The 24,023-nt window shown below is 36.5% G+C and overlaps 2 protein-coding genes across 14 annotated transcripts in view; one reads left to right on the top strand and one right to left on the bottom strand.

Moving 5' to 3' along the window:
- The window catches only part of AKAP19 (A-kinase anchoring protein 19), a 60,596-nt gene extending 40,579 nt beyond the window's left edge, over positions 1-20,017 (top strand). For 7 of the 12 annotated variants that reach the window (XM_078451089.2, XM_078451095.2, XM_078451090.2 and 4 more), the window contains one exon: positions 16,166-17,141. In XM_078451089.2, coding sequence (XP_078307215.1) covers positions 16,326-16,613 — 288 coding nt within the window. In that variant the 5' untranslated portion in view covers positions 16,166-16,325 and the 3' untranslated portion in view covers positions 16,614-17,141. Of the gene's footprint in view, positions 1-16,165; positions 17,142-17,900; positions 18,358-19,286 lie in introns of those variants that run through there. The other 5 variants (XR_013557227.2, XR_013557225.2, XR_013557228.2 and 2 more) reach the window with 5 other exon arrangements.
- An 853-nt stretch (positions 20,018-20,870) lies between these two features.
- Positions 20,871-24,023, bottom strand: part of HIBCH (3-hydroxyisobutyryl-CoA hydrolase) — a 102,645-nt gene continuing 99,492 nt past the window's right edge. For both annotated transcript variants that reach the window (XM_078451087.2, XM_078451088.2), the window contains one exon: positions 20,871-21,550. In XM_078451087.2, the coding sequence (XP_078307213.2) occupies positions 21,435-21,550 (116 nt within the window). In that variant the 3' untranslated portion in view covers positions 20,871-21,434. The remainder of the gene's footprint in view (positions 21,551-24,023) is intronic.

The following is a 24,023-nucleotide window of genomic DNA, read 5'->3' as shown; positions in this document are numbered from 1 at the left end:
AATCTTTTAGAACCAGTGCCATGGAAGGCATCTACAATTTCTCCTCACAAACTTGTGCTTGGTTCTAACCAATTTTGCATTAGTTTAGCCCTCTCATTTGACTCAGCTTGATGGCTTTTTTTTTTAAATTTAGATGTATTATAGTCCTATTGACTATTTTTACTTGCTAATTAAGTATTACCACTTGGATCAGTGGATCCAGTGCTGTTCTCTTTCTTCACAAAATGGTGAGTCTCATATTAGCATTAAATCTGGGTTTGAAGGAACTAAAATGTGTTACATTACATTATCAGGTTGGCTTTTTAAAAAAGACATTTCCGATACAAATTACATATATATATACATATATATATACATATATATATATACACACACACATATATATGTAATTATGTATATATGTATACATATGTATATATGTATATATGTATATATACATATATGTATATATATGTATATATGTATACATATATGTATATATATGTATATATATGTAATTATATATGTAATATATATGTATATATATACACACACATATATTTGAAAAAATTTTGGGAAACAGAGAAAAGCATAAAGAGGAAATTTAAGTTACCTATGATCCCACCATCCAAAGAGCAACTCTGTTCATGTTTTCTTGTATTTAACTCTATTTTTTCTTAAGCATCTATATTTTAAAAACCAGAATAATACATATATATTTTTCTGCTTTTAAAAATTATCAGTTCTTAAGACTCAGATAAATCTAATCTTTGTAAACTTTTCTACCATGTTTTAGGAGGCAGGTTGTAATATTTTCAATGTTTGGTGTCTTTTTTTAGCTAATAATAATTATACTTAAAATTATATGATATTACAAGATAGGCTTTATAACAGTCTTGAAAATATTTTCAGTGAATGGAAATGTAGGAAATTACTAGTTCAAATAACAAATATGTGAGTACACAATACATGTTTTAAAACAATACTTTCGTTTGTTTTGTCATGGATAAATAAACCTCTTGACTAGTTATTTAAAAACTTAACATATGAGTATTGCCTCATGCTACTAAGTATTCTTTTAAAAAGTTATCATCTGTTTACCATGAACTACCCTAAAAGTAGGTGGCTTAAAATAACATACATTAATTTTGCAGTCCCTGTGAATCAGGAATCTGGGTGCAGCTTAGATGAGTGCCTGCCTGTCAAAGCCTTTCACAGTTGGCAGTTGGGGCTGTGATCTCATCTGAAGGCTTAAGTGGGGAACAAACCAGTTCTATGCACCCTGCTGTATAGAGATTTTCCTCAATTCCTTGCCTCATGGGCCTCTCCATAAGGCTTCTCATAACACAGAAGTTGGCTTCCATCGGAGTAAGAGTGCAAGACAGAAGCCATGGTCTCTTTAAAATTTAATCTTGGAAATGACATCCCATCACTTTTGCTATACTCTATTGTTAGAAGTAAATCATTGGTCCTACAAGAAGAGGGAATTAAGCAAGGGATGGGAATTTCTGGAGGCAGAGATTACTTGGGGGCCATTGTAGAGGCTATCTACTACAGTTATTTAACAGTTACATAATATTCAGGATATAAGCCTATGATAAATCACATGTCATTGCACATGTAGCTTATTTTCAATTCTTCTAATTACAAAAAAGACTACCATGAAAAAGTTTATATATAAATTTTTGTTGGCAACTCTGATCATTTCTTTAAGATAGATTTCTGAGGTGGGATATTTGGTTTAAAGCTTCTAACGTGAGTTGTTATGCTATTATTGAAGCAGTTGAAACTACTACCTGTGTTTGAGAATGTTCATTGTACCCTATCGCCTTTAAGACCATTCTTTTTTTTTTTTAATTTTTAAATGTTTATTCATTTTTGAGAGAGAGACACAGTGTGAGTGGGGAGGGGCAGAGAGAGAGGGGGACACAGAATCCGAAGAAGGATCTATGCTCTGAGCTGTCAGCACAGAGCCCAACACCAGGCTCAAACTCACAAACTGTGAGATCATGACCTGAGCCGAAGTCAGATGCTTAACCGACTGAGCCAGCCAGGCGCCCCAAGACCATTCTTTTAGAGAATGGGCTTGTAAAATAAATTGTTCCATAAATACACTGTTTATCTGATTTAGTGCATATCATGAAATCTGAAAGGGAGGCACTGTGATATGGCAGCGAGATCCCTGAAGCCATATTCAAAAGATCTGAGTACCAGAACAGGCAGTGCAACTGGTCTCTTCGTGCGTTGTCATCCAGACTATGTGCTTCCTCAGGCAGGATATTTAACTTGCTTACGTACACAGTCTACATCAATGTACTTTGTAAAATATGGAAAAATAATTCCTTTCTGTTGCATAAAAGATCGATAAGACACCAGGGAAAGAGTAAAGGGAAAAATGGAAATGAGATATGCTCAATAGAAACAGAGATAGATGGATAATTTACTCTGAAAAGCTCCAGACACTTGGTTATCATTTGTAATGTATGGTTATATATACTCTGCTGCTCTCTTTGTAGGAGTACAGCTATACCTTGTTTTATTGCACTTTGTAGATACTGCCTTTTTTACAAATCGAAGATTTGTGGCAACCCTGTGTTGAGCGAGTCTGTCTGCACCGTTTTTCCAACAGCATTTGCTCACTTCATCTCTCTGTCACATTTTGGTAATTCTCACAATATCTCAAACTTTTATTATTTGTTATGGTGATCTGTGATGAGTGATTACAACTCACTGAAAGCTCAGATGATCGTTAGCAGTTTTTAGCAGTAAAGCATTTTTATTTATGTACATTTGCATTTTTAGACATAATGCTGTGGCACACTTAGGAGACTACAGAATACTGTAAACATAACTATTTTTATTGGGAAACCAAGACATTCTTTTCACTTGCTTTATTGTGATATTTGCTTTAACAGCCAGTGGTCTGGAACTGAACCCACAGTTTTTTTGAGGTATGCCTGTATAGGAATTTCTTTCCAACATCTAGAGTTAAATTATTTAAGTCAATTAACATTTACTGAAGCCCTTCATTATGCATGCGTATAGAAGTGAGATGCAAGGATGAATAACAATGACTTATTACCAGTCTTCTTTCAGAAAGCATTTAAGTGCTGTGACCATGTTCAAGCCTTTACGAGTCCATCTGGTATGGGTACAGACTTGTAAACAAGGCAGAATGGGAAATACAGTGATGAAGATAAATATGGCGCGGAAACCCAAGAGCATGATAGAGTGATATTAGGTAGCGAGATGGCCTTTATACAGGAAGTGGACTTGAGATGCACACTTAAGAATAGGTAAATTTTTAGAAAGAAGAAATTTTTGTGTAGTAATACTAGAGAGAAGGAGAAATGATAAGAAAGCCCTTTTTAAGAGACAAAGCATTTTACAAATGTGAAGAAGGAATCTATGGAATAATTGGCTTAGCATATAAGGATGATTGCATCATGATTTTCAGCTTGCAGTGAGTTTTAAGACTGAACATTCATTTTTGCATTAGTTTTGGTTTCATGTTCTGATTCAAGTTCCAATTCCTAGTTTCAGGTACAGGGTCTAAAGAGCAGTCCAGGTGTAACAAACTAAAGACAATATTCTGACGTTGTTACCAGTTTTTCATACCACCTCCATTTCACAACAGTTAAGGAACTGGCTTCAGAATTTTATGGAGCTTAATTCATGCATCACAAGTACAGCTGTGTCATTTAGCTGTGGCCTGACATGACTAAAAAATGAATATAGAATATAAAGTTTAAATGTTTTAAATTCTTGGGGTGCCTGGGTGGCTCATTCAGTTGAACATGTGACTCTTGATTTGGCTCAGGTCAGGATCTCAGGGTCATGGAACTGAGTCCCTGGTCAGGGGGTGGAGCGTGGAGCCTGCTCAAGCTTCTCTCTCCCTCTGTCCCTCTCCCCTGCTTATGCACATCCCTTTTCTCTAAAAAAAAAAAAAAGTATATGTTAAATGTTTTATATTCTTAGTGGGATCTAGATCAAATTTTTTTTCTTCAGCTAGTTTTTTTTTTTTTTTTTTCCCCCAACTAATTGATCAGTAGCTACTCTCCATTTTCCTGCAGGGATTTATATGGATAGTACTGGAAGAATTACTGCAGACTAAGATTCAATATTCCTAGTCATAAATAGGATTGGTCAGGTGAAACCAGACACGTACCCAGAGTAAAGCTCAGAGGGCCAGGAGAAATGCCTGTTTCTCTTCTCCACCTGGAGGACTTGGTAAAATGGGTGAAACATTGACACCTGTTTTAGATCTATTACCTGATTGTAATGATTCAAAATCACTGTCAGCATTCTTATATTCTTCTCTTTCTTTAATTATCTTAAAGTACAGCAAAGCGCTTAAAATAATTTGGTAATAGTAGTTTTAGGGGACAATCTAAGAGAAAGAAGGAAAGGAAATGACACTTACTGAACACCTTGCTTGTTCCAAAACAATTCTAGATGTTTTATATATGGACGCTCACTTAAATTTTATGATGAATGTCTGAGGTGGATCTCAGTTTACAGATGAAGTCCTACCACATAGCTCTACTCATGTTTATTAGAATCTCATACATTAGCCTCTCAATTAACAGTGTTATTTCCCCTGCCCCTCCATTGAGAAAATTGAACCCCAAATGTGACCTCACGAAGAGTCATCCTGAGACCACCCTGCAGGTGAGCAGATGCACACTGCATACGTTCTGCGTGCCTAAGGACCAATCCAACTGTTCGGTTTCCAAAGTAGTGCTCTTTAGGCAACCTTCAAACTGGCCAAAATATTTGCCATATTTTCCAGCTTTTACTTGTTGGTGAGAGTATTAAATCTGAGTTCATTTGTTTGCCAGTTTAACTGGCATCATTTGACCCTGTTATGAATTTAAAGTCTAAGTGATTCTCAATATTATCAGGACAAAGACTTCTGTTTAAAGTCCAATTTTATGGACCCCCCCCGCAACAAGAAAGAAAATATACTCTTGGTGCCCATTATTAGAGAATGAATAATGACAAACATCCTATTAGGAACTCAGGTATTTTTTTAATGAACTCATATTTTTTAATGAATTAGCATTTATTAATTGCATCTACATTGAAATTTGAAAAATATATATGCATAAGACTTTTTTTTAAGATTATTTTGAGAGCAAGAGAGAGCACACATGGGAGGAGCAGAGGGAGATGGAGAGAATCCCAAGCAGGTTCCTCACTGTCAGCGTGCAGCCCAATGCAGGGTTTCAATCATGAGATCATGACCTGAGCTGAAATCAAGAGTAGGACATTTAACTGAATGAGCCACCCAGGCACCCCTATATGCATAAGACTTCTTTTAAAGACTATAGCATTTTTTAAATTATATAAAGATTCTCATTAATTCAGGGCTAGGGCCCATTTTAAGCCATAGCTTGAGATAAAAACATCTTGGAAACCTGTTCAGAGGCTTAGCATATGATATAAAGTAGGACAGCAGTAATAACCATTTCTGTTAATCTAGTATTTAAGGCGGACTTTCAGGGATTTAGAGGTCTGTTCATTTCCAGAAAGATATTTAGAAGCTGCTTTTTTTTGGCTAGTGCTTTGTGTTTGGGCCTCATACTCAAGTTACGGCTTGACACCTTCCCTGGTATATTCCAAAGGAGCTTACTCATGAGGCTTAGTTTGATGACACTGCATCCAGGATGGAGCATCACAGCTCTGAAATGAACTACACGGAATGAATGGGCTGCAGTAATTTAAATCTTCTGTTTGAAGGATCCAATAGAAGACCCAGTAGGTGCTAGACCTGTTCCCAAGGGAAGTGCCAGGGCTGTGGCCTGACTCCACATACTTAGCGCTTTGAGGCTCCTCAGTAACATTGAGGGAAACAAGTCAAAGGACCTTTCTTTTATGCATGCCTGTGCTCTGCGTGTGTGTGTGTGTGTGTGCGCGTGTGTGTGTTGGGATGGGGGGTGGTGAGGGAGAAGGTGTGGTGGGAGGAAAGGCATCCTTATATTGTATTTAGCTGCCAGTGGCATAAACAAAAAATGGACACTTCTCCTATTAAGGCAAAGATAAAACAAATTAAGGACTTTCTCTGGGCATCTACACTATTTATTGCCTGAATAAGCTGTCATCTTGTCTCACTCTGCCTCTCTTTAACTTTATTTGTTCAATAAGTTTGAAAGCACTTAAAGACATTGGTCCTGAACACATAATAGAGACTAATTAAAGACTGGCTGGATGGTTAAGGAATGTTCTCACAGCTCTTTATGTATCTTAAGATTATAAACTAAAGTATAAACGAAATGGATTTTCAGTATTTTTATTGAAGTATAATTAGTATACAATGTTATGTTAGTTTCAGGTATACAACATATTCATTCAACAGTTCTATACATTACTCAGTGCTCACCGTGATAAGTGTAGTCACTGTCACAAGGTTATTATATTATGACTGTGTTCCCTGTACTTTTATATTTTATAGACTGTACTTTTCATCTCTGTGACTTTTTTATCACTGGAAGTCTATACCTTTTAATCCCCTTTATCATTTCACCCATCCTCCCACTCACTTCTCCTGTGGCAACTACCAATTTGTGCTCTGTATTTAAGAGTCTGGGTTTTTTTGTTTATTTCTTTGTTCATTTGTCTTTAGGTTTCACATTTAAGTGACGTCACATGGTACTTGTCCTTCTCTGACTTATTTCATTTAACATTATACCCTCTAGGTCCATCTATGTTGTTGCAAGTGTCAAGATCTCATTTTTTTCTTTATGGCTGAATAATATTCCATTGTGTGCGTGCATGCGTGTGTGTACACATAAATCATATCTTCTTTATCCATTCATCTATATGGACACTTGGGTCACTTCCATATCTTGGCTATTGTAAAATAATGCTGCAATAACATAGGGGTGCATATATCTCTTTGAATTAGTGTTTTCACTTTCTTTGGGTAAATACCCAGTAGTGAATTACTGGATTATATGGTAATTCTATTTTTAATTTTTTTAGGAACTGCTGTGTTATTTTCCACAGTGGCTGCACCAGTTTGCATTCCCACCAACAGTGCACAGGGGTTTTCTTTTTCTCCACATCCTCACCAACACCTGTTTTTCTTTTTGATTCTAGCCATTCTGACAGGTGTATGGTGATATTTCATTGTGGTTTTGCTTTGCATTTTCCTGATGATTAGTGATGTTGAGCATCTTTTCTTGTGTCTGTTGACCATGTGTATGTCTTCTCTGGAAAAATGTCTATTCAGGTCCTCTGCACATTTTAAAATCAGAGTTTCTTTTGTGTTGGGCTGTATAAGTTCCTCATATATTTTGGATGTTAATCTCTTATTAGATATATCATTCTCAAATATCTTCTCCCATTCAGTAGGTTGCCTTTTCATTTTGTTGTTTCCTTTGCTGTGCAAAAGGTTTTTATTTTGATGTAGTCCCAATGGTTTGCCTTTGTTTCCCTTGCCTTAAAAGACATAGTTAGAAAAATATCGCTAAGGACGGTGTCAAAGAGATTACCGCCTGTGTTTTCATCTAGGAATTTTATTTTTTTTCAGGTCTCACAGTTAGGTCTTTAATCTATTTTGAGTTTATTTCTGGTGTGAGAAAGTGGTCCATTTTTATTCTTTTGCATGTAGCTGTCGTTTGCCCAGCACCATTTATTGAAGAGACTGTCTTTTCCCTATTGTCTATTCTTGCCTCCTTTGTCATAGACTAACTGGCCATACAGTACGGGTTTATTTCTGGGCTCACTTTTGAAAATTGATTTCTTTAATCAGCCATTTAAAATGACAGAGCTAAAATACTTTTCCTGGTTAATATCCAGCATTTATTGTATTATGCCTTCAGCTGATAGCCATAGTAACTTCCCAGCCAGACAGATGAATAATGTAGGCTGAAAATTAACTTAGGACAGCTGATCCCACATGTTGTCCTAAGAAGGTTAATTGTACAATCTGCTAAATTATTGACTTGCATTAATAACTAACACTATTGAGGGTGCCTGGGTGGCTCAATCAGCTGAGCGTCCAACTCTTGATTTTGGCTCAGGTCATGATCCCAGGGCCATGGGGATCTCTCCAAGTTCCTAAAGGAAGTGAGAAAGCCCTTGAACTGGTAGCAGTGGGTAGATGGAGGGTTCTTGCTTTTCTGTAGGTGCCGAAGAATATGACCACTGAGTTTGGGCTGATTTAGGCCAGTGTGAGAACAATGGAAATCACATGCCTATCACAGCAGGCACACAGCACTGTGAGCTGGTTTGTGCACTGGATGCTGCCTCATCACTTTAAGAGTTAGAATTTTAGACTGATTTTAAAACTTGGTGTGACTGATTCAAGCAGGCAGCCTTTTTCAGGTATAAATATATCAATTCCCTGGACTTGTATCTCCCAGAATGTTCTCAAAACTGTTACATACATTTTATTGAAGTAAAAATTACAGTGAATTACATAGATATTAAGGGTATAATTTGAAAAGTTTTGACAAATGTATATACTCATGTAATCAACACTCTAATCAAGATATACATTTATATCACTTAGAACATTCTTTCACGACCCCTTCCACACAGCCCTTACTCAAATAGAACCATGTATGATTTCCATTTATGGGATTAATGTTGTCCATTCTTAAAATTCATAGAAATACGATCAGCCTTTTGTATCTGGCTTGACACATTTCTGAGATTCACCCATGTTGTTGCATTTATCTACAGTTCATTCTTTTTTATTGTCAACTAGTATTCCATTTCATGGAGATCCCCAATTTGCTTCTCCAATAAGCCTACTGATGGACATTTAGGTTGTTTCCAGCTTTGCTGTGAATAAAGCTTCTATGGACATTATCATACAAGTTTTTTGGCAGACATGTTTCCATTTGTCTTAGATGAATGCCTAGAAATATATATATATACATCAATTTGGGAAGTAGTGACACCTTAATATTGTCTTTGAGATCATAACACTTTATTTCAGTTTTCTCAGTAACAGTTTGTATTATTCATACAAATATACAAATACACAATATTATGCAGTGTAGTTCTTTAATGTTTTGTTATATTTATCCCTAAGGGTTCATACTTTCCACCCTATTCCAAGTGGCATTAATTTCATCTTCCAGTTCTTTACTGTCTAATCATAAAGTAATTGATTTTTGTGTAGCAATTTTAGATCTTGAGACCTTGCTAAAATTCTAGTTTTTTGTATAATCTTAAAGATTTTCTACATATACAATCATATCATCTGCAAATAAAAGCAATTTCCTTTTCCTTTTGGACAGTCTTTGTATTTGTCCCCTCCCCCAGTACAATATTAATAGCAATCATGAGAATGAACATTGTTGACTTGTTCCTATCATGGCAAAAGTATTCACTTTCACCATTAACATTAGTTTTAAGGAAATTCCTATTGCTAGTTTGCTGAGAATTTTTATCATGAATGGTGGTTTTATCAAATGCTTTTTCTACATTTATTGAGAGGATTATCCAGTTATGGTAATCTTTATGTTTTGTTTGTTTTTGAGAGAGTAAGTACATGAGCTAGGGAGAGGAGCAAAGGGAGAAAGAGAATCCTAAACAGGCTCCATGCTCAGCACGGAGCCTGATGCAGGGCTTGATCCCACGACCCTGGGATCATGACCTGAGCAGAAATCAAGAATCAGATGCTTAACTGACTGAGCCACCCAAGTGCCCAGTAATCTTTATGTTAATGATGAATTATAGGACCACCTGGGTGGCTCAGTCAGTTAAGCGTCCAACTGTTGATTTCAGCTCAGGGCATGGTCTCACAGTTCACGAGTTCAAGTGCCGCACTGGGCTCTGCACTGACAGTGTGGAACTTGCTTGGGATTTCCTTCTCAAAAAATAAATAAGCTAAAAATTAAAAAATATGTGAATTATATTTCTTGACTTTTGAATGTTCTGTTGCATTTCTTGCATTCCTGGTATAAATCCCACCTGGTCATGATGTATTATATGAATTGAATTTGCCATTTAAAAAAAAATGGGATCTGTGTCTGTGTTCATGAGGGATATTGACTTGTAGAGTTTTCTTCAAATCTCTTTACTTCTGGTAACAGTGTAATCCTGACCTGATGTAGAATAAATTTAGAAGTGTTTCCTCCTTCTCTGTTTTCTGAAGAGTTTAAGTTGGATTGGTATTATTTCTTCCTGGAGTGTATGAAAGAATTTAGAGCACTAGCTAGTCTTTTAAGCCTGGGGGTTTCTTTTTGGAAATATTTAAGTTATAGATCTAATTTCTTTAATTGATAAAGAGCTATCAACCTTTCTATTTTCTCTTGTGTTGGTTTTGGTAATTTGGTATTGTTGTAAAGTTGTACATAATATTCTCTGGTTGGTTTGTTTAACACATATAGCATCTGTACTACTGTTTTTCTCACATCTTGGTAATGTGTCCTGTCACTTTTCTTGATCAGAGTAGAGACTTCTCCATTTTATTTAATCTTCCTTAAAAACCAGCATTGGTTCCACTGATTTTTCTCTATTGTTTGCCCTTTTTGCTTCATTGATTTTTGCTCTTATCCATATTATTTCCTTCCTTCTACTTATTTTTGGTTTACTTTTCTTTTTCTAGTTTCTATGGTCCTAGTTTAGATCACTGATTTAAACTAAACCTTCATTTTTATTAGAAGCATCTAAATCCATCTCTTTCCCTCTAAGCACTAGTGATACATTTAAAAAAATTGGGGGTGCCTGGGTGGCTCAGTCGGTTGAGCGTCCAACTTTGGCTCAGGTCATGACCTCATGGTTTGTGGGTTCAAGCCCCGCGTCGAGCTCTGTGCTGACAGCTCAGAGCCTGGAGCCTGCTTCCAATTCTGTGTCTCCCTCTCTCCCTGACCCTCCCCCACTCGCACTCTGTCTGTCTCTCAAACATTGAAAAAAAATTTTTTTTAATTTGATATGGTTTCTATTTAGTTGAAAACATTTTAATTTCCCTGTGATTTCTTCCTTGCCCCACGGATTATTCAGAAATGCGATAGTTTCCAAATATTTAGGGCCTTTCTGTATATTTTATTACCACTTATTTCTAATTTAATTCTGTGGTGGTTGGAAAATATACTCTAAGATTTCAAGCTTTTGAAACCTTTTGAGACCACCATGTTATGTTGTCTTAGTGAATATTCCATATGCAGTTAAGAATATATATCCTGCAGGTGTTGGGTATAGTATTTTATAAATGTTAACTAACTCAAGTTACTAGTTCAAATACTAGTTGAATACTAGTGTTCAAAATTCGAATTCCATATTTTTTCCCTTGGATATTATATCATTTACCAAGAGAGCAATGTTCATTTCTCCCTTTACTTCTGTCAGTTTTTCCTTCATGTATTTTGAAGCTCTGTTGCTAGCTACATATACACTTATGATTGTCGTACCTTCCTCACTGACACACAAAATGTCCCTCTTTATTTCTGGTAATCCCTTGGGTCTTGAAGTCTACTTTGATATTCATATAGCTATAGAAACTTTTTTATGCTTCCTATTTTCATGGTATGCCTTTCTAACTCTCTTGCTTGCAACTTTTATATCCATATTTAATTAAAGTACATCTCTTATAGGTAGTATATAGTTGGATTTTTTATAAAGGACTTTATTTTTTAGAGCAGTTTTAGGGTCACAGCAAAATGGAGCAGGCAGTACAGATATTCCCTGCACTCCCCCACCCCAACACATACACACAGCCTCACCCACTATCAACATCCCCATTCCAGAGTGGTATATTTGTTACATGAACACACCATCATTACTCAAAGTCCATAGTTTACACTAGGGTTCACTCTTTGTTGTGTGTTCAATAAATTTTGACAAATGTATAATGTTATGTATGCACCACTGTGGTATCATACAGAGTAGCTCACAGTCCTAAAAATGCTCTATGTTCTATCTGTTCAGCCCTCCCTCCTTTCTAATCCTTGGCAACAATCATCATACTTTTTACTATTTCCATAGAGTTACCTTTTCCAGAATACCATAGTTGGAAGGATTGGCTTAACATTGTCATATGCATTTAAGTTTCCTCCTTTTCTTTTCATGGCTTGATAACTGATTTCTTTTTAGCAATGAATCACATTCCATTGTCTGGATATACAACTGTTTGTCCACCTACTGAAGGACATTTTTGTTGCTTCCAACTTTGGCAATTATGAATAAAACTTACTATAAACATCCATATGTAGGCTTTCATGTGGACATAATTTTTCAACTCATTTGGGTAAATACCAAGGAGTATGACTGCTGGCTCATATGGTAAGATTATGTTTAGTTTTGTAAGAAAACACCAAACTGTCTTCCAAAGTAGCTGTACTATTTTGCATTCTCACCAACAATGAATGAGTTTCTGTTGTTCCCCATTCTTGCCAGCATTTGAGGTCATCAATGTTTGAATTTTCACCATTTTAATGTTATAATGATATCTCAGTGTTGTTTTAATTTGCAATTACCTAAGATAGGATGTTGAACACCTTTCATATGCTTACTTGCCATCCGTCTTCTTTGATGAGGTGTCTGTTCAGATCTCTTGCCCATTTTTTAAAATAAGTTTGAGAGAGAGCATGCATGCACAGGGGAGGGGCAGAGAGAATCCCAAGCAGACTCTGCACTGTCAACACAGAGCTGGACTTGGGACTCGAACCCATGAACCATGAGATCATGACCAGAAGCCAAAATCAAGAGTCAGGCCTTAACCAACTGAGCCACCCAGGCACCCCTACATCTGTTGCCCATTTTTAAATCAGGTTGTTTTCTTGTTGAGTTTTAAGAGTTCTTTGTACATTATAGATAATCCTTTATCAGATATGCTGTTGCTTCTCATTTTCTTGACAGTGTCTTACACAGAGCAGAAGTTTTTAACTTGATGAAATACAAATTATCATTTATTTCATGGATCATGCCTTTGGTGTTACATCTAAAAGGTGATCACCGGGGCGCCTGGGTGGCTCAGTTGGTTAAGCGGCTGACTTTGGCCCGGGTCATGATCTCGTGGTGTGTGAGTTCAAGCCCCGTGTCAGGCTCTGTGCTGACGGCTCAGAGCCTGGAGCCTGCTTCCGATTCTGTGTCTCCTTCTCTCTCTGCCCCTCCCCGACTTGTGCTTTGTCTCTATCAAAAATAAATAAAATGTAAAAAAATAAAAGGTGATCACCAAGCCCAAGGTCATCTAGATTTATCTAGGTTTAACATCTGGATGTGATCTTCTAGGAGTCTTATAGTTTCATGTTTTACACTTAGGTCTGTGATCAATTTTGAGTTAATTTTTGTGACGGGTGCAAGGTGTTTTTGTTTGTTTTTTGGTTTTTGTGGCTATACAATTCCAGCACATGTTGAAAAGACCACCTTCGCTCCACTGTCAGAGATCTGTTGGCTATGTTTGTGTTGTTTTAATTGAAATTTTTAGTCTCTTTCCTTCCACATAATTTTTGATATGTAAGGGTTTAAGTCAGTCACTTTGCTGTTTTCTAATTGCCCCATATTCTTTTTCCTTCCTATATTCTTTATTTCCTGCTCTCTGGGTTAAATGTGTCTAATTCCTCATTGCTAATTTCTCATTGTTTTTAAGCCATACTTTTTTGTGGTTTCTCTGTTCACATTTTAAAACTTTTTCCCCAGATTGGATATATCTATAGACTTATGTTCAAGTTCATTAATCCTTCCTTAAGTATCCAATAGCTCATACGATGAGTTGTTCATTTTAGTTCTTTAGTTTACAATTTCCATTTCTCTGATGAGATTCTCTACTTGTTCACTCTTTATGATCATTTCTCCTGTAAATCCTTGAACGTATTTAAATAGCATCTTTACAGTTCTATTGTGTTAATTACCAAATAGTGGGTCATTTGGGGGTCTATTTCTAATAACTGTTTTTTGATAGGACACATTTTCCTGTTTTGCATGGCAAGTAATTTTTATTCTAGGATGAATGTTGTGGATGATACCCTTGAAGGAGTCTGGATTATGTCATCTTCTTTTAAGTGGTATTTTATTCTTTGGGACTGTTTGTTTGACCTTAGGCTAGCCAGTCCATAGGCCATATTGGACTGTTTTTGTCAACTTTTATTGGAACATAGCCATTGCCCACTTTTTTACATACTGTCTACAGCTACTTCTACACTAAAACAGCAGGACTACATAGTTGTGACACAGAACTATACAGCTCACAAACCTAAGTCCTATGCTATCTTGCCCTTTAAGAAAGTTTGCCAACTCCTGCTCTAGGATTCACACCTGACTCCTAAGGTGTCTGGTTTCATTGAGGTGTCTCCATTTGGGTTGGTCTGGTTACTCCAAGGATTCTGCGGCACTAAGTCTTGCAAATTCTTTTCCTGTACATGCGCATCCTAAGTCCTCAGACAAGTACTCTTGATGAGACCCCATCAGATGGGAGACCCCACTTCTGCCTCCCTCCCAACAGCTCCCTTATCTCTTGAAATTTCTGTTTCAGTAATCCAATCTCTTCAGCTCAGTAGCATCAACACTCTGGTTAGGGCCAATTTCCCCAAGATAATGCTGTAAGATGCTCCCAGGCAGAATCTCAGGATGCTTAATTAAGGGGTTTAACAGTCTGTGTTTCTATTCTCCCAAAGATCACAGTCCTGTGCTGCTGTTCAATGCCTGAAAATATCTGCCCACATATTTTGTCCAGGTTTAAAGTTGTTTTTTGTGAGGGTACATCCAGCACTAGTTATTTTGTTATGGTAGATACAGCTGCTTTTTACAGAACCAGAGATCCTAGAAAACAGAATATTGTGATAATTCTACTCATGGCCTTTTGACATCTACTGAATAATCATTTTCAGGTTAACTATGTACAATTCCCTTACCCATCCCGTATAGTACAAATTAGACACTATGTAAGTCATTACATGTTGCCCATGTGCAACTAGGAGAGTTCCCGTCTGCAGGGAGTTCAGTTTAGTAAATCAGACAAACATTATACACATCCCCTTTTCCCTTTTTGAAATACATCTCTAGCAAGGCATACAGAGCTAGAGGTAATTAAAAGCAGAGGGCTAGATTTCCTCCCCTTTCCCACCATATATCCTTATTGGAGGTAGTATTATGAGAGAAATTGGATAGGCTTTATAGAAATCTAAAAAAATATAGGGCAAAGGTCACCTCTTCTGGACTTTGATTATAAACTGTTTAAAAATGGATTTAAATGCATGGTAATTGTAGTTTTTTTTAATCTTAAGATCAGTAGTTTCTAAAATAAGTCAACTGAGTTTGATTTTGTGAATTTGTCTAGAGCTATGTCTTTTTGGTCCAAAAACTAAGATATAATCAAGGATCATAATCCTATAGACACTTTACCTGTGCTTTCTTATGGCTACACTCCCTCCAGTGAAGTTGCTTTGTATTTTGCTACTGTTAAGTCCTATCTTAAGATAGGACGTGCAAGCTTAGAAGGCACATTGTGAGCACTGCAGTCTACTTACTGACCGGACATCAAACGAGAGTGAGACATTTAAGGGGGGAGAAACTTTTAACCTTATTTTAAATTAATCTGAGCTTTTCATATAGTTTCATAGGGAGTATCTAATTCAGAAGAAAAAAAAAACAGGTGGCTTTGCCTCATCTAACTTGTGTTGGCTAAGGGTTGTCATTCTCTTTGAATTGTAAACCTCTAACCAGAGGACAAAGCCTGACTCTGAAAACAGTCCAAGATGTGTAGGCTCATGAGGCTTAAGGCAGGAGCAAATGTCTGATATGCTTGTTTTTCTCAACAGTACAGATCAGGGGTTGGCAAACATTTTCTGTAAAGGGCCAGATAGTAAATATTTTAGGCATCTCGGGCTACGCGGTTTCTGTCAAAACCACTCAACTCTGCCACTGTAGCATGAAAGTAGCCGTAGAGAACACATAAGCAGATAACACAGCTGTGTTCTAATAAACTTAATTTACAAAAACAGGCAGCTAGGATTTGATCTAGAGTTTGCTGAACCCTGGTGCACATAAATTAGCAAAAGTTTAACTGTGTTTTTAGTTTTATAAAATGTTCAAGATCTTGAAAAAAGGTTTTCCTATTTTGTAAATTGCCAGTTTTACTGAATGGTTATCTTTTCTATTGAGGAGATAAAGCTGTTGTTACCTCCCAACTCCTGCAAGTGACCAAGAGTGGTAGAGAACCATTTCTACATGCTATCTAATCACACGGTATTTTGCATGTGGTAACTTCAAAATGAAACTTTTCTTTTGACAGATAAACACTACAGGTGAAGATTGGTAAAAAGAAGCACCGATTACTGCGGTGGCCTGGAGAGGAAAAGCGCTGGTCGGTATCACATGGACAAGCTCAGTGTTTTCCAAAGATGCTGTTGAAGTAGTCTTTGCTACTGCTTTCCTTCAAAGCTCTTCATAACATGGGCTGCATGAAATCAAAGCAAACTTTCCCATTTCCTACCACATTTGAGAGTGAGAAGCAGCATGCAAGTGAAGAAAGCTTTATGTCTGGAGACAGATTTCTACCTAGGATGCCTTCTCCAGTTAATGTCGAACAGGAAGTGAAGAAACCATCAGGGCCCGAAACTGTGGTCTTCGAATTTGCACATCGCCTGTCCCAGGAAATCCTGAGTGATGCCTTGCAGCAGTGGGCAGGCAATAATATCAAGTACTATGACATCCCATATATTGAGAGTGAGGGGCCTTGACGCTGTAGGATGATGATAACTTCTTGAATTGTAGATAAAGTTGGTGCTAGCTTAAATACATGAAACAATAGCAAAAACTGATGTGAATAAATACAAATAACTACGCCTGGATGTAAAAAAAAAAAAAAAGTCTATGGTAATATCAAGAGTATACAATACTTACGTGAAATATGTTAAGCACTTTTTATGTTAACAGTGATTTCTACCTGCTTGGTCTTGGATTTTAGTCATTTAAAGGGCTAAACATAGGTCCTGTACCACAGTAATCAGCTGGTATGTCATAGCACTTTCTTCCTGAGGCAGTAATAGAATCACCAAAGAAATCCAATGGTTATTTTAAAGACACTCCTTTTAAAATTACTATTTGTTAATTTACACACACACATACAAATAAGACATGAGAAGGTTTTTTTCCCCCCAAAACGCCTTGGCAAGGAAATGGCACTTAAGCCACAGTAATTAACAGTGGGTCTTGTTTGTCAAAACCATTTGTGTCAAGGATTCCTACTTCTTAACACAAATGATCAAGCAGTAGAAAGCAACCCATGCAGAAATAGTCCACTTTGAAACCTGTCCTTAAGATATTTTTGTAGATGAAAAGCCTAACTACCACCTTGAACCTCAGGGCCCTAACTAACCTCAGCTATTATTGGATGACTCAAGACATTGCACATACAGCACCCGAACGAGATACAATTTACAGAAGTCATTACATTAATGTTTATGGTATTGAATTAAGCAGCCCAGTGATATAACAAGAAAACAAGAATTTTTACAAATAGAAATACAGTAAATTTTAAAATAAATAACAGAAGCCCTAGTCAAGGTAGAAAGCAGAACTTGTTCTCAGTGCTGCATGTAAAGTTTTACCGTCTCAAAGATGCAGAAGGTTGGTATATGGGCAATCGTTCCCATTTTTCTTATTGACTGGTGGGACCAGTCTATGCATGAGTATATACAGTTGTATTACAAAACAAAAGATCAAACGCTCCTCCAAAGAGTATTCGTGTGTGTGTACAGTAACAATGCCCTTAAAGCATTTAAAGCCATATATGATTTTCTTAAATTTGACTACCTTTTTGAGGAAGTTTTTTAACAAGTAACTACTGTGTGAGATCAATGGTAATAGAAAATTTGGGAGGGGAAGAAGATATTGAGAAGACATACCTGTAGAAAAATTGGGATGCAGTCACTGGAATTTTCATCAAGATTTGCTGCACACTGACTTTAATTGGAAAGGGAATTATTTTTAAGTCTGTGTGCATTAGATTCTTTTATTTCCAACAGACCCTGGTCACCAATATCTAAAGAAAGGCAGAAGAAGACCTGAGAAATATGTATTTGGCCTTAAAAGCAGGCGGAAATGCTACCTCTAGTTTTAACCATTATACTTTGAAACCCACAAATAGAGTGAATTCTCCCGGTTGCATGGACAAAGAAAGTTCTTTGAAGTGAGTGATGTACTATCTTTCCGTTGCCTTTAGACACTTGGTCATTCAACTTTCATTTTACCTAGTCCCAAGATCTGAACTGTCCTGTTGTACTTGCAATCTAGAAACAAAGTAGAAAAAACTCACCATCCCCATTTATACAAGGATCTGAAGTCATAAGACTAAGGGACAAAAAGTTTTCTGAAAGTGCAAAACATATTTCCAGCTCATGAAGAAAAATTTAGGTTTTTGAGTATACTAATGACTCAGACAAAAGCTTAGATGTTGCTGTTTTTCATTCATTTTGTATCTCACATCAGGATATTTTTGCTGCAAAGTCACTCACTGTTTAAAAGGTGTAATTAAGTATGTAAGGTAATACAATATTATGGTGAGAACACAAAGCCATAGCTACACTAAATTTTTCAGCATACATAGGGATGTAGACTGGCGAGTTTTATTACAGCTAAGTATTTTAACCTCAGGTTTCTCCTGTGCCTGGGCCCCTATTTCCCAGGGGGGTAGCAGGCACGCCTGTTCAGATCCATATCTAGCTAGAAGTATAATCTCTGTTGCCCTGACACTATGGCAGTATGGTTTTGTCACCAAGCACCAACCCCTCACTCCTGAATCATTTTAACAGAGTATATTATCTTGTAGTATAGACTTATCTTGGAAATATATGCTGTATTATGTCAAAACATGGACAAGGAACTACAAGGCTTGCGTAATCAGTGAGTTAGCAGATAAACCAGGTTGGAGGCAGGCAGGAAAAAGAACTGGATAAGCAAATGTGTACCACGTGTGATCATCATCAAGATATAGTTTGGCCTTGATGACGAGACAGATGAGAACATCTTTGATAGGATTCCTTCTATCATACCTTCATATTTAAATACTGGATTTACTTCACTTTGAACTTTCATGAACAGTAAAAGGTCTATTTGAGAAGGAAGGAACATATAAAACAGACGACTGGAAGAATTATTAGCTACTGGAAAGGGAGACATTTGTTCCAACTTCTATCACAAACACAGATGAAATAAGAATAGTGGTCAAATCATAAGGGAAAGGAAACTGGGGGGAAAGAGGGCCCAAGAAACAGCACTCACGTCAGGCTCCATCAGAAGACACACTGCAAAACAAGTCTCCAATGTTCTTGACTGAGGGAAGGGACACAGTTAGCAAGTTCCTTTCTTTACCACCCTGACAGGTGACCAACTACTGACTCTTTTCTCTCGAGAACATCCAGGATAGGCGCAGATGAGCCGCAGCCAGTGCGACAAAGAACCTGCTGATGGCAACCGTAAACGAAGATTCTCACAGGAAGCATGCAGGTTCCTCACTTACACAGACTCACGTAACCCCGCAAAAGTGCTTCCCTGCTCCCTTCTCCAGTTAAAGGTCTCCTGTGTGCTCTTACCTTTCAGTTACAAGTCTTTGATCCCAGAGTGCTCCATTTTCAGTTGCCTTATCTGTCCTTTGCTAACCACCTATGGTCATTAGCACTCAAAGCACAATTGGGAAGGGGATAAAAACGATCCTAGTTCCAAAGGAATAATTTGTGTCAAATTGCCTTATTAGTATTAAAAATAGACATACTGCTGAATGAATGAGCTAGCATGACACATGTATCCTACTTAATATCATTGCCATTTTATGAGATGAGGGAACTATACTTTTTTATTGTATAGTTTTAGGAATCAAGTAAATTCAAGGAATAGTAGTTAAAAAACAAAGTTCCAACAAATCTATTGTTTGCTTAATCATAAGGCCCTCACTATGTATCTGTGTGGCCAAATAGAACATATCTTCCTTGGGCAAGTGGGCACAAGCTCAGATGTACTCCCTATCTCTTACTTTGCAAAACTCACATTTTGTTAGCTAATTCTCTTCCTGTAAGACTTAGCTATGAAATGGTATATTTTTTCCAAATATTTTTGAGAAAACATTTTTTTCTAACTGTACAATAAAAGTCTAGTTGCAATTAACTAGCTATGAGTTCTTATTAAAGCAAATGCCTTTCAACATTGTATACTGTCAAATTTTTTGACATAAAGAACTTAACATTTTATGCATGTCTAATGAATACAAAGTGAATAAAAATACAAATAATTTCTTGGATCATTCAGGTCCAATTTAAAAGCTTTAAGAATATAAATGAAAACATGTCCATTATCATGCTGTCTTTAGTCTAAATCTGTTCCTCACTTTTTGGGGGGCGGAATGCTTCATGTTAAATATTAAAAATAGAAAATTTAAAGCAACTCCTTCTAGACTCATCTAAAAGAGGAGTGCAGGATATAAGTTTTGATGTCTTTCTCAGTTCTTCCACCTTTGTTATTGAATCTGAAATTTTCTTCATTTCTGAGGGGTTTTGGATGAAGGAAAAACTGTAACAAGTTATAAATGATAAACTGACCTTTAAAGGTCATTCTTCTCTAGACTTTAATGTGCCAAGTCTGGAACACCCTGCAGTTTCTTGTGTACCTTAAGAAAAACTTATTTTGTCAACAGTACCAATTATTGAAGGTATTTCTATTTTGAACAAAACTCCTGGCTTTCGACCTTTTTTTCCTCCTGATTTAAACTACATAATGGCAAATAATTTCCCACACTTCCTAATTTCTCATTCTGTCAGTTTAACAAATCCTAAAAAAAACCAATGAGAAATAATGCTTTCGCTTTCACTATAGGAAGGATTCTGGTTAATTTTAGGGAAGACCAAAGATGAGTTAATAATACTAGAGAGAGAACCTCATAAAAACCTTTTTGCTTTCCCTGAGATTTCTAATATTATAAAAGGAACACTTCTACAGTAACATAATTATTTTAAAATAGATTTATTCATGCAGAAAATTCTATGAAGCATTAACACAATAGACAAAAAAATTTCAGGGCCATTTCTTAATCATCTATATATAGGTTTATTTAATCAATGTACAAACTGCTACCCAAAGCCAAAACATAAGGTTCCCATTTCAATTAGAGATTTCAACTCCACAATCTCTAAAGAATTTAAAATTTTCCCATCTATAAAGCAGGGGTTGGCAAACATTTTCTGCAAAGGATCACACAGTAAATATTTTAGGCTTTGCTAGCCTGACAATCTCTGTTGCAACTACTCAAAGCACCCATAGACAATATGTAAAGAGATGAGTATAGTTACGTTCCAATAAAGCTTCATTTGTGGACACTGATACTTGAATTTCATGTAATTTTCACACATCATGTAATATTAGTATTTGCTTTCTTCCTCTAACCATTTAAAAATGCAGAAACCATTCTTAGCTGGTGGAAAAATAAATAACAGGCAGCAGGCCAGATCTGGCCCATGTGCCATAGTTTCCCAACATCTGCTCCAAAATAATCCCTTAAAAATCCAGTCACCTTATAATTTCAAATCGTTACTTCCCAGAGATTTAAAGTAACTATTCAAATCTTCTTCAGTAACTTCTTTCAGATTAGCCGGTTTCCATTTTGGGCTCTGGTCTTTATCTATTAAAACTGTCAAGTGAAGACATAAGAAATGTTAGTACATTTCTTTCAGGTATTACCAGACTTTAATTACAGAACTGACAGAAACTACCTTACACAAGGCATATTTTCTATAGCACTTTTTCTGCAAAGTTTAAATCTTTGTATGTGTTCCATTTTTCTTTTTAAATTAAGCCCCAACAGAATTTGGATGGATGATGACCCATGTGGTTATCTCCCAACCTGCTAAGTCTGATGCCCGGAACTTGAATATAGCCTATGAACTAATGTGGTTTAAGACTTGGGACTCTTTTTCCTTCTTCAAACAAAACTGTAAATGAAATCTTCCTGTTATAAAACAGCTAAAACCAGGGTTGGTGTAGTTTAAAGGGAAGGCAGGGGAGGGTGGAGGGCCCAGATCTGCCTTCTAACCTCCTCCACATTGAGTTGAAAGGAAAATTACTTAGAAGGGGATGACTTTATGCATAATTAAACGAGGATACTGTTTTGCTGAATCCTCTGGTTCACACAGCTCTGCATTAAAATACCAGACCACCTTCAGGTTATCATAAGAAACTCGACTTCTCTTATTTCGGTGCAGTCATCATTTAGTGTAGCCACATGGCATCCCCACAGGATCATAAGTATGAGGCAATCGGCAAACCTCTCCTTTAAAAAGGTAGGCGAGCGTCCACTTCCTGCTTGTGATTGTATACTATAGTTATACAAATGTTACTGTTTGGGAAAACTTGGAGGGCACATAGGATCTCTCTATATTATTTCTTAAAACTGTATGTTAATCTATAATTATCTCAAAAATTTTTTTAAAAGAGAGAGAAAAGGACTAGGTATGGTTATGGGAGGGAATTTCAACCATATTTAAAATGTGCATAATTCTTGTGAATGATAAAAATATTTAAACATAAAAACTCAACTTAAAAAACCAAATTTAGTATTAAAAAGTTAAATAATTAAAGAAGCAATCTGGAGACCAAGAAACAGGAAGCAAAGGGGCTTTCTGCATTATTAAATGTGGATACTAGAGGTTTTTAAGGCTCAGCTGCCTAGCTACATGATTCTAGCTAGTATCAGATCAGTGGTAACACTGAACACTGATGTTATGATCCCTGCCAATTTGACAGTTTTACATTCCCCAGACAGCATAAGTAAAAATAATTCTGGAACATTTCTTCAAGAATCTCTTCCTTTTTAAGCCCTCTGGCCAATGCTATCATGCTATCTACCTCCTTGACAGTCTGAAGGGCAAAATGAAAGAGAATATTAGTCAAATCTGTATGTTCTTTTATTTCAAACTGACATAATTTTTTACTTAGCATAGATATAACAAGTTCTTGCCATGTAGACAGCTCAGGGTTTTTCAAGTCTCGTGAGGCACCCACTCAAATCCCATTTGGTAACTCTCTAGCTCTGCTGAAATAACCTATTTTTATTTTCTTCTATAACCAGGAAAAAGTTTATTCTAGATGTTAAGAGTAAGAATTTTTAACAACCAGTCCCCTAATTTGCTAGTTTATTTTATCTAATTTGCTAACATATTTTATCATTAGCAAACTGTAGCAAACATTTGGTTATTATGCAAGAACACCAAACAGTTTTACCCAGAATAGATACTGCTTTCAAAATAAGGAGCTTATGCTAAAGATGGGGCAGTATACTTTCTCTTCATTAGAAAGTAGCTTGATAAGCTCTTGCCTTATGAATCAGAATGTTGATGCTGCTTGGTTTTAACTCTGTTTCCTTAATAGACAGTAAATATGAAAAAAAAATACCTTCATTTTTTAAGTTTAAGAAGGGCTGCTATAACATATAATGGGTATTTTAGCAATAAAACCCAAATAGCACACATGTCCTTCTAATAACTAATAGTTGTCTAGACTCTGATCCACATGCAGCAAGAATTTGCAGGGAATTAGTGGGAAAAGTGCTTATTTTACCTGGTTTCTATAAAACATATAGCGATCTCCTCTGACTCAATTCCCTGTGTCTTCTAAGAGAATTTAAACCCCTGCTTATTTCTTTTTTTTTTTTAATTTTTTTTTAACATTTATTCATTTTTGAAAGACAGAAAGAGACAGAGCATGAATGGGGGAGGGGCAGAGAGAGAGGGAGACACAGAATCTGAAGCAGGCTCCAGGCTCTGAGCTGTCAGCACAGAGCCCAATGCAGGGCTTGAACTCACGGACCGCAAGATCATGACCCGAGCCGAAGTCGGCCGCCCAACTGACTGAGCCACCCAGGTGCCCCTAAACCCCTGCTTATTTCTGATATTTTATCATGCCATAAATTAAGATAATTCTACAATGGTGACCAGTATTTATCAAAGCTTACAGCTCAGAGAACATAATCTTTTATTTAGATAAAGTAAATACAGAGTCTGTACTATATTAAAGTGATCAATAAAAACATTAAAAAATTAGATGTGCAAAACACATGCAAAGGTTAAGAACTCATTTTATACAACATAAAAAACAGCTATTATTTA

Source organism: Panthera onca, chromosome C1 (assembly GCF_046562875.1).
Source record: "Panthera onca isolate mPanOnc1 chromosome C1, mPanOnc1 haplotype 2, whole genome shotgun sequence".
In the NCBI taxonomy this organism is placed as follows: Eukaryota; Metazoa; Chordata; class Mammalia; order Carnivora; family Felidae; genus Panthera; species Panthera onca.
This window is presented reverse-complemented; position numbering and strand designations above follow the sequence as displayed.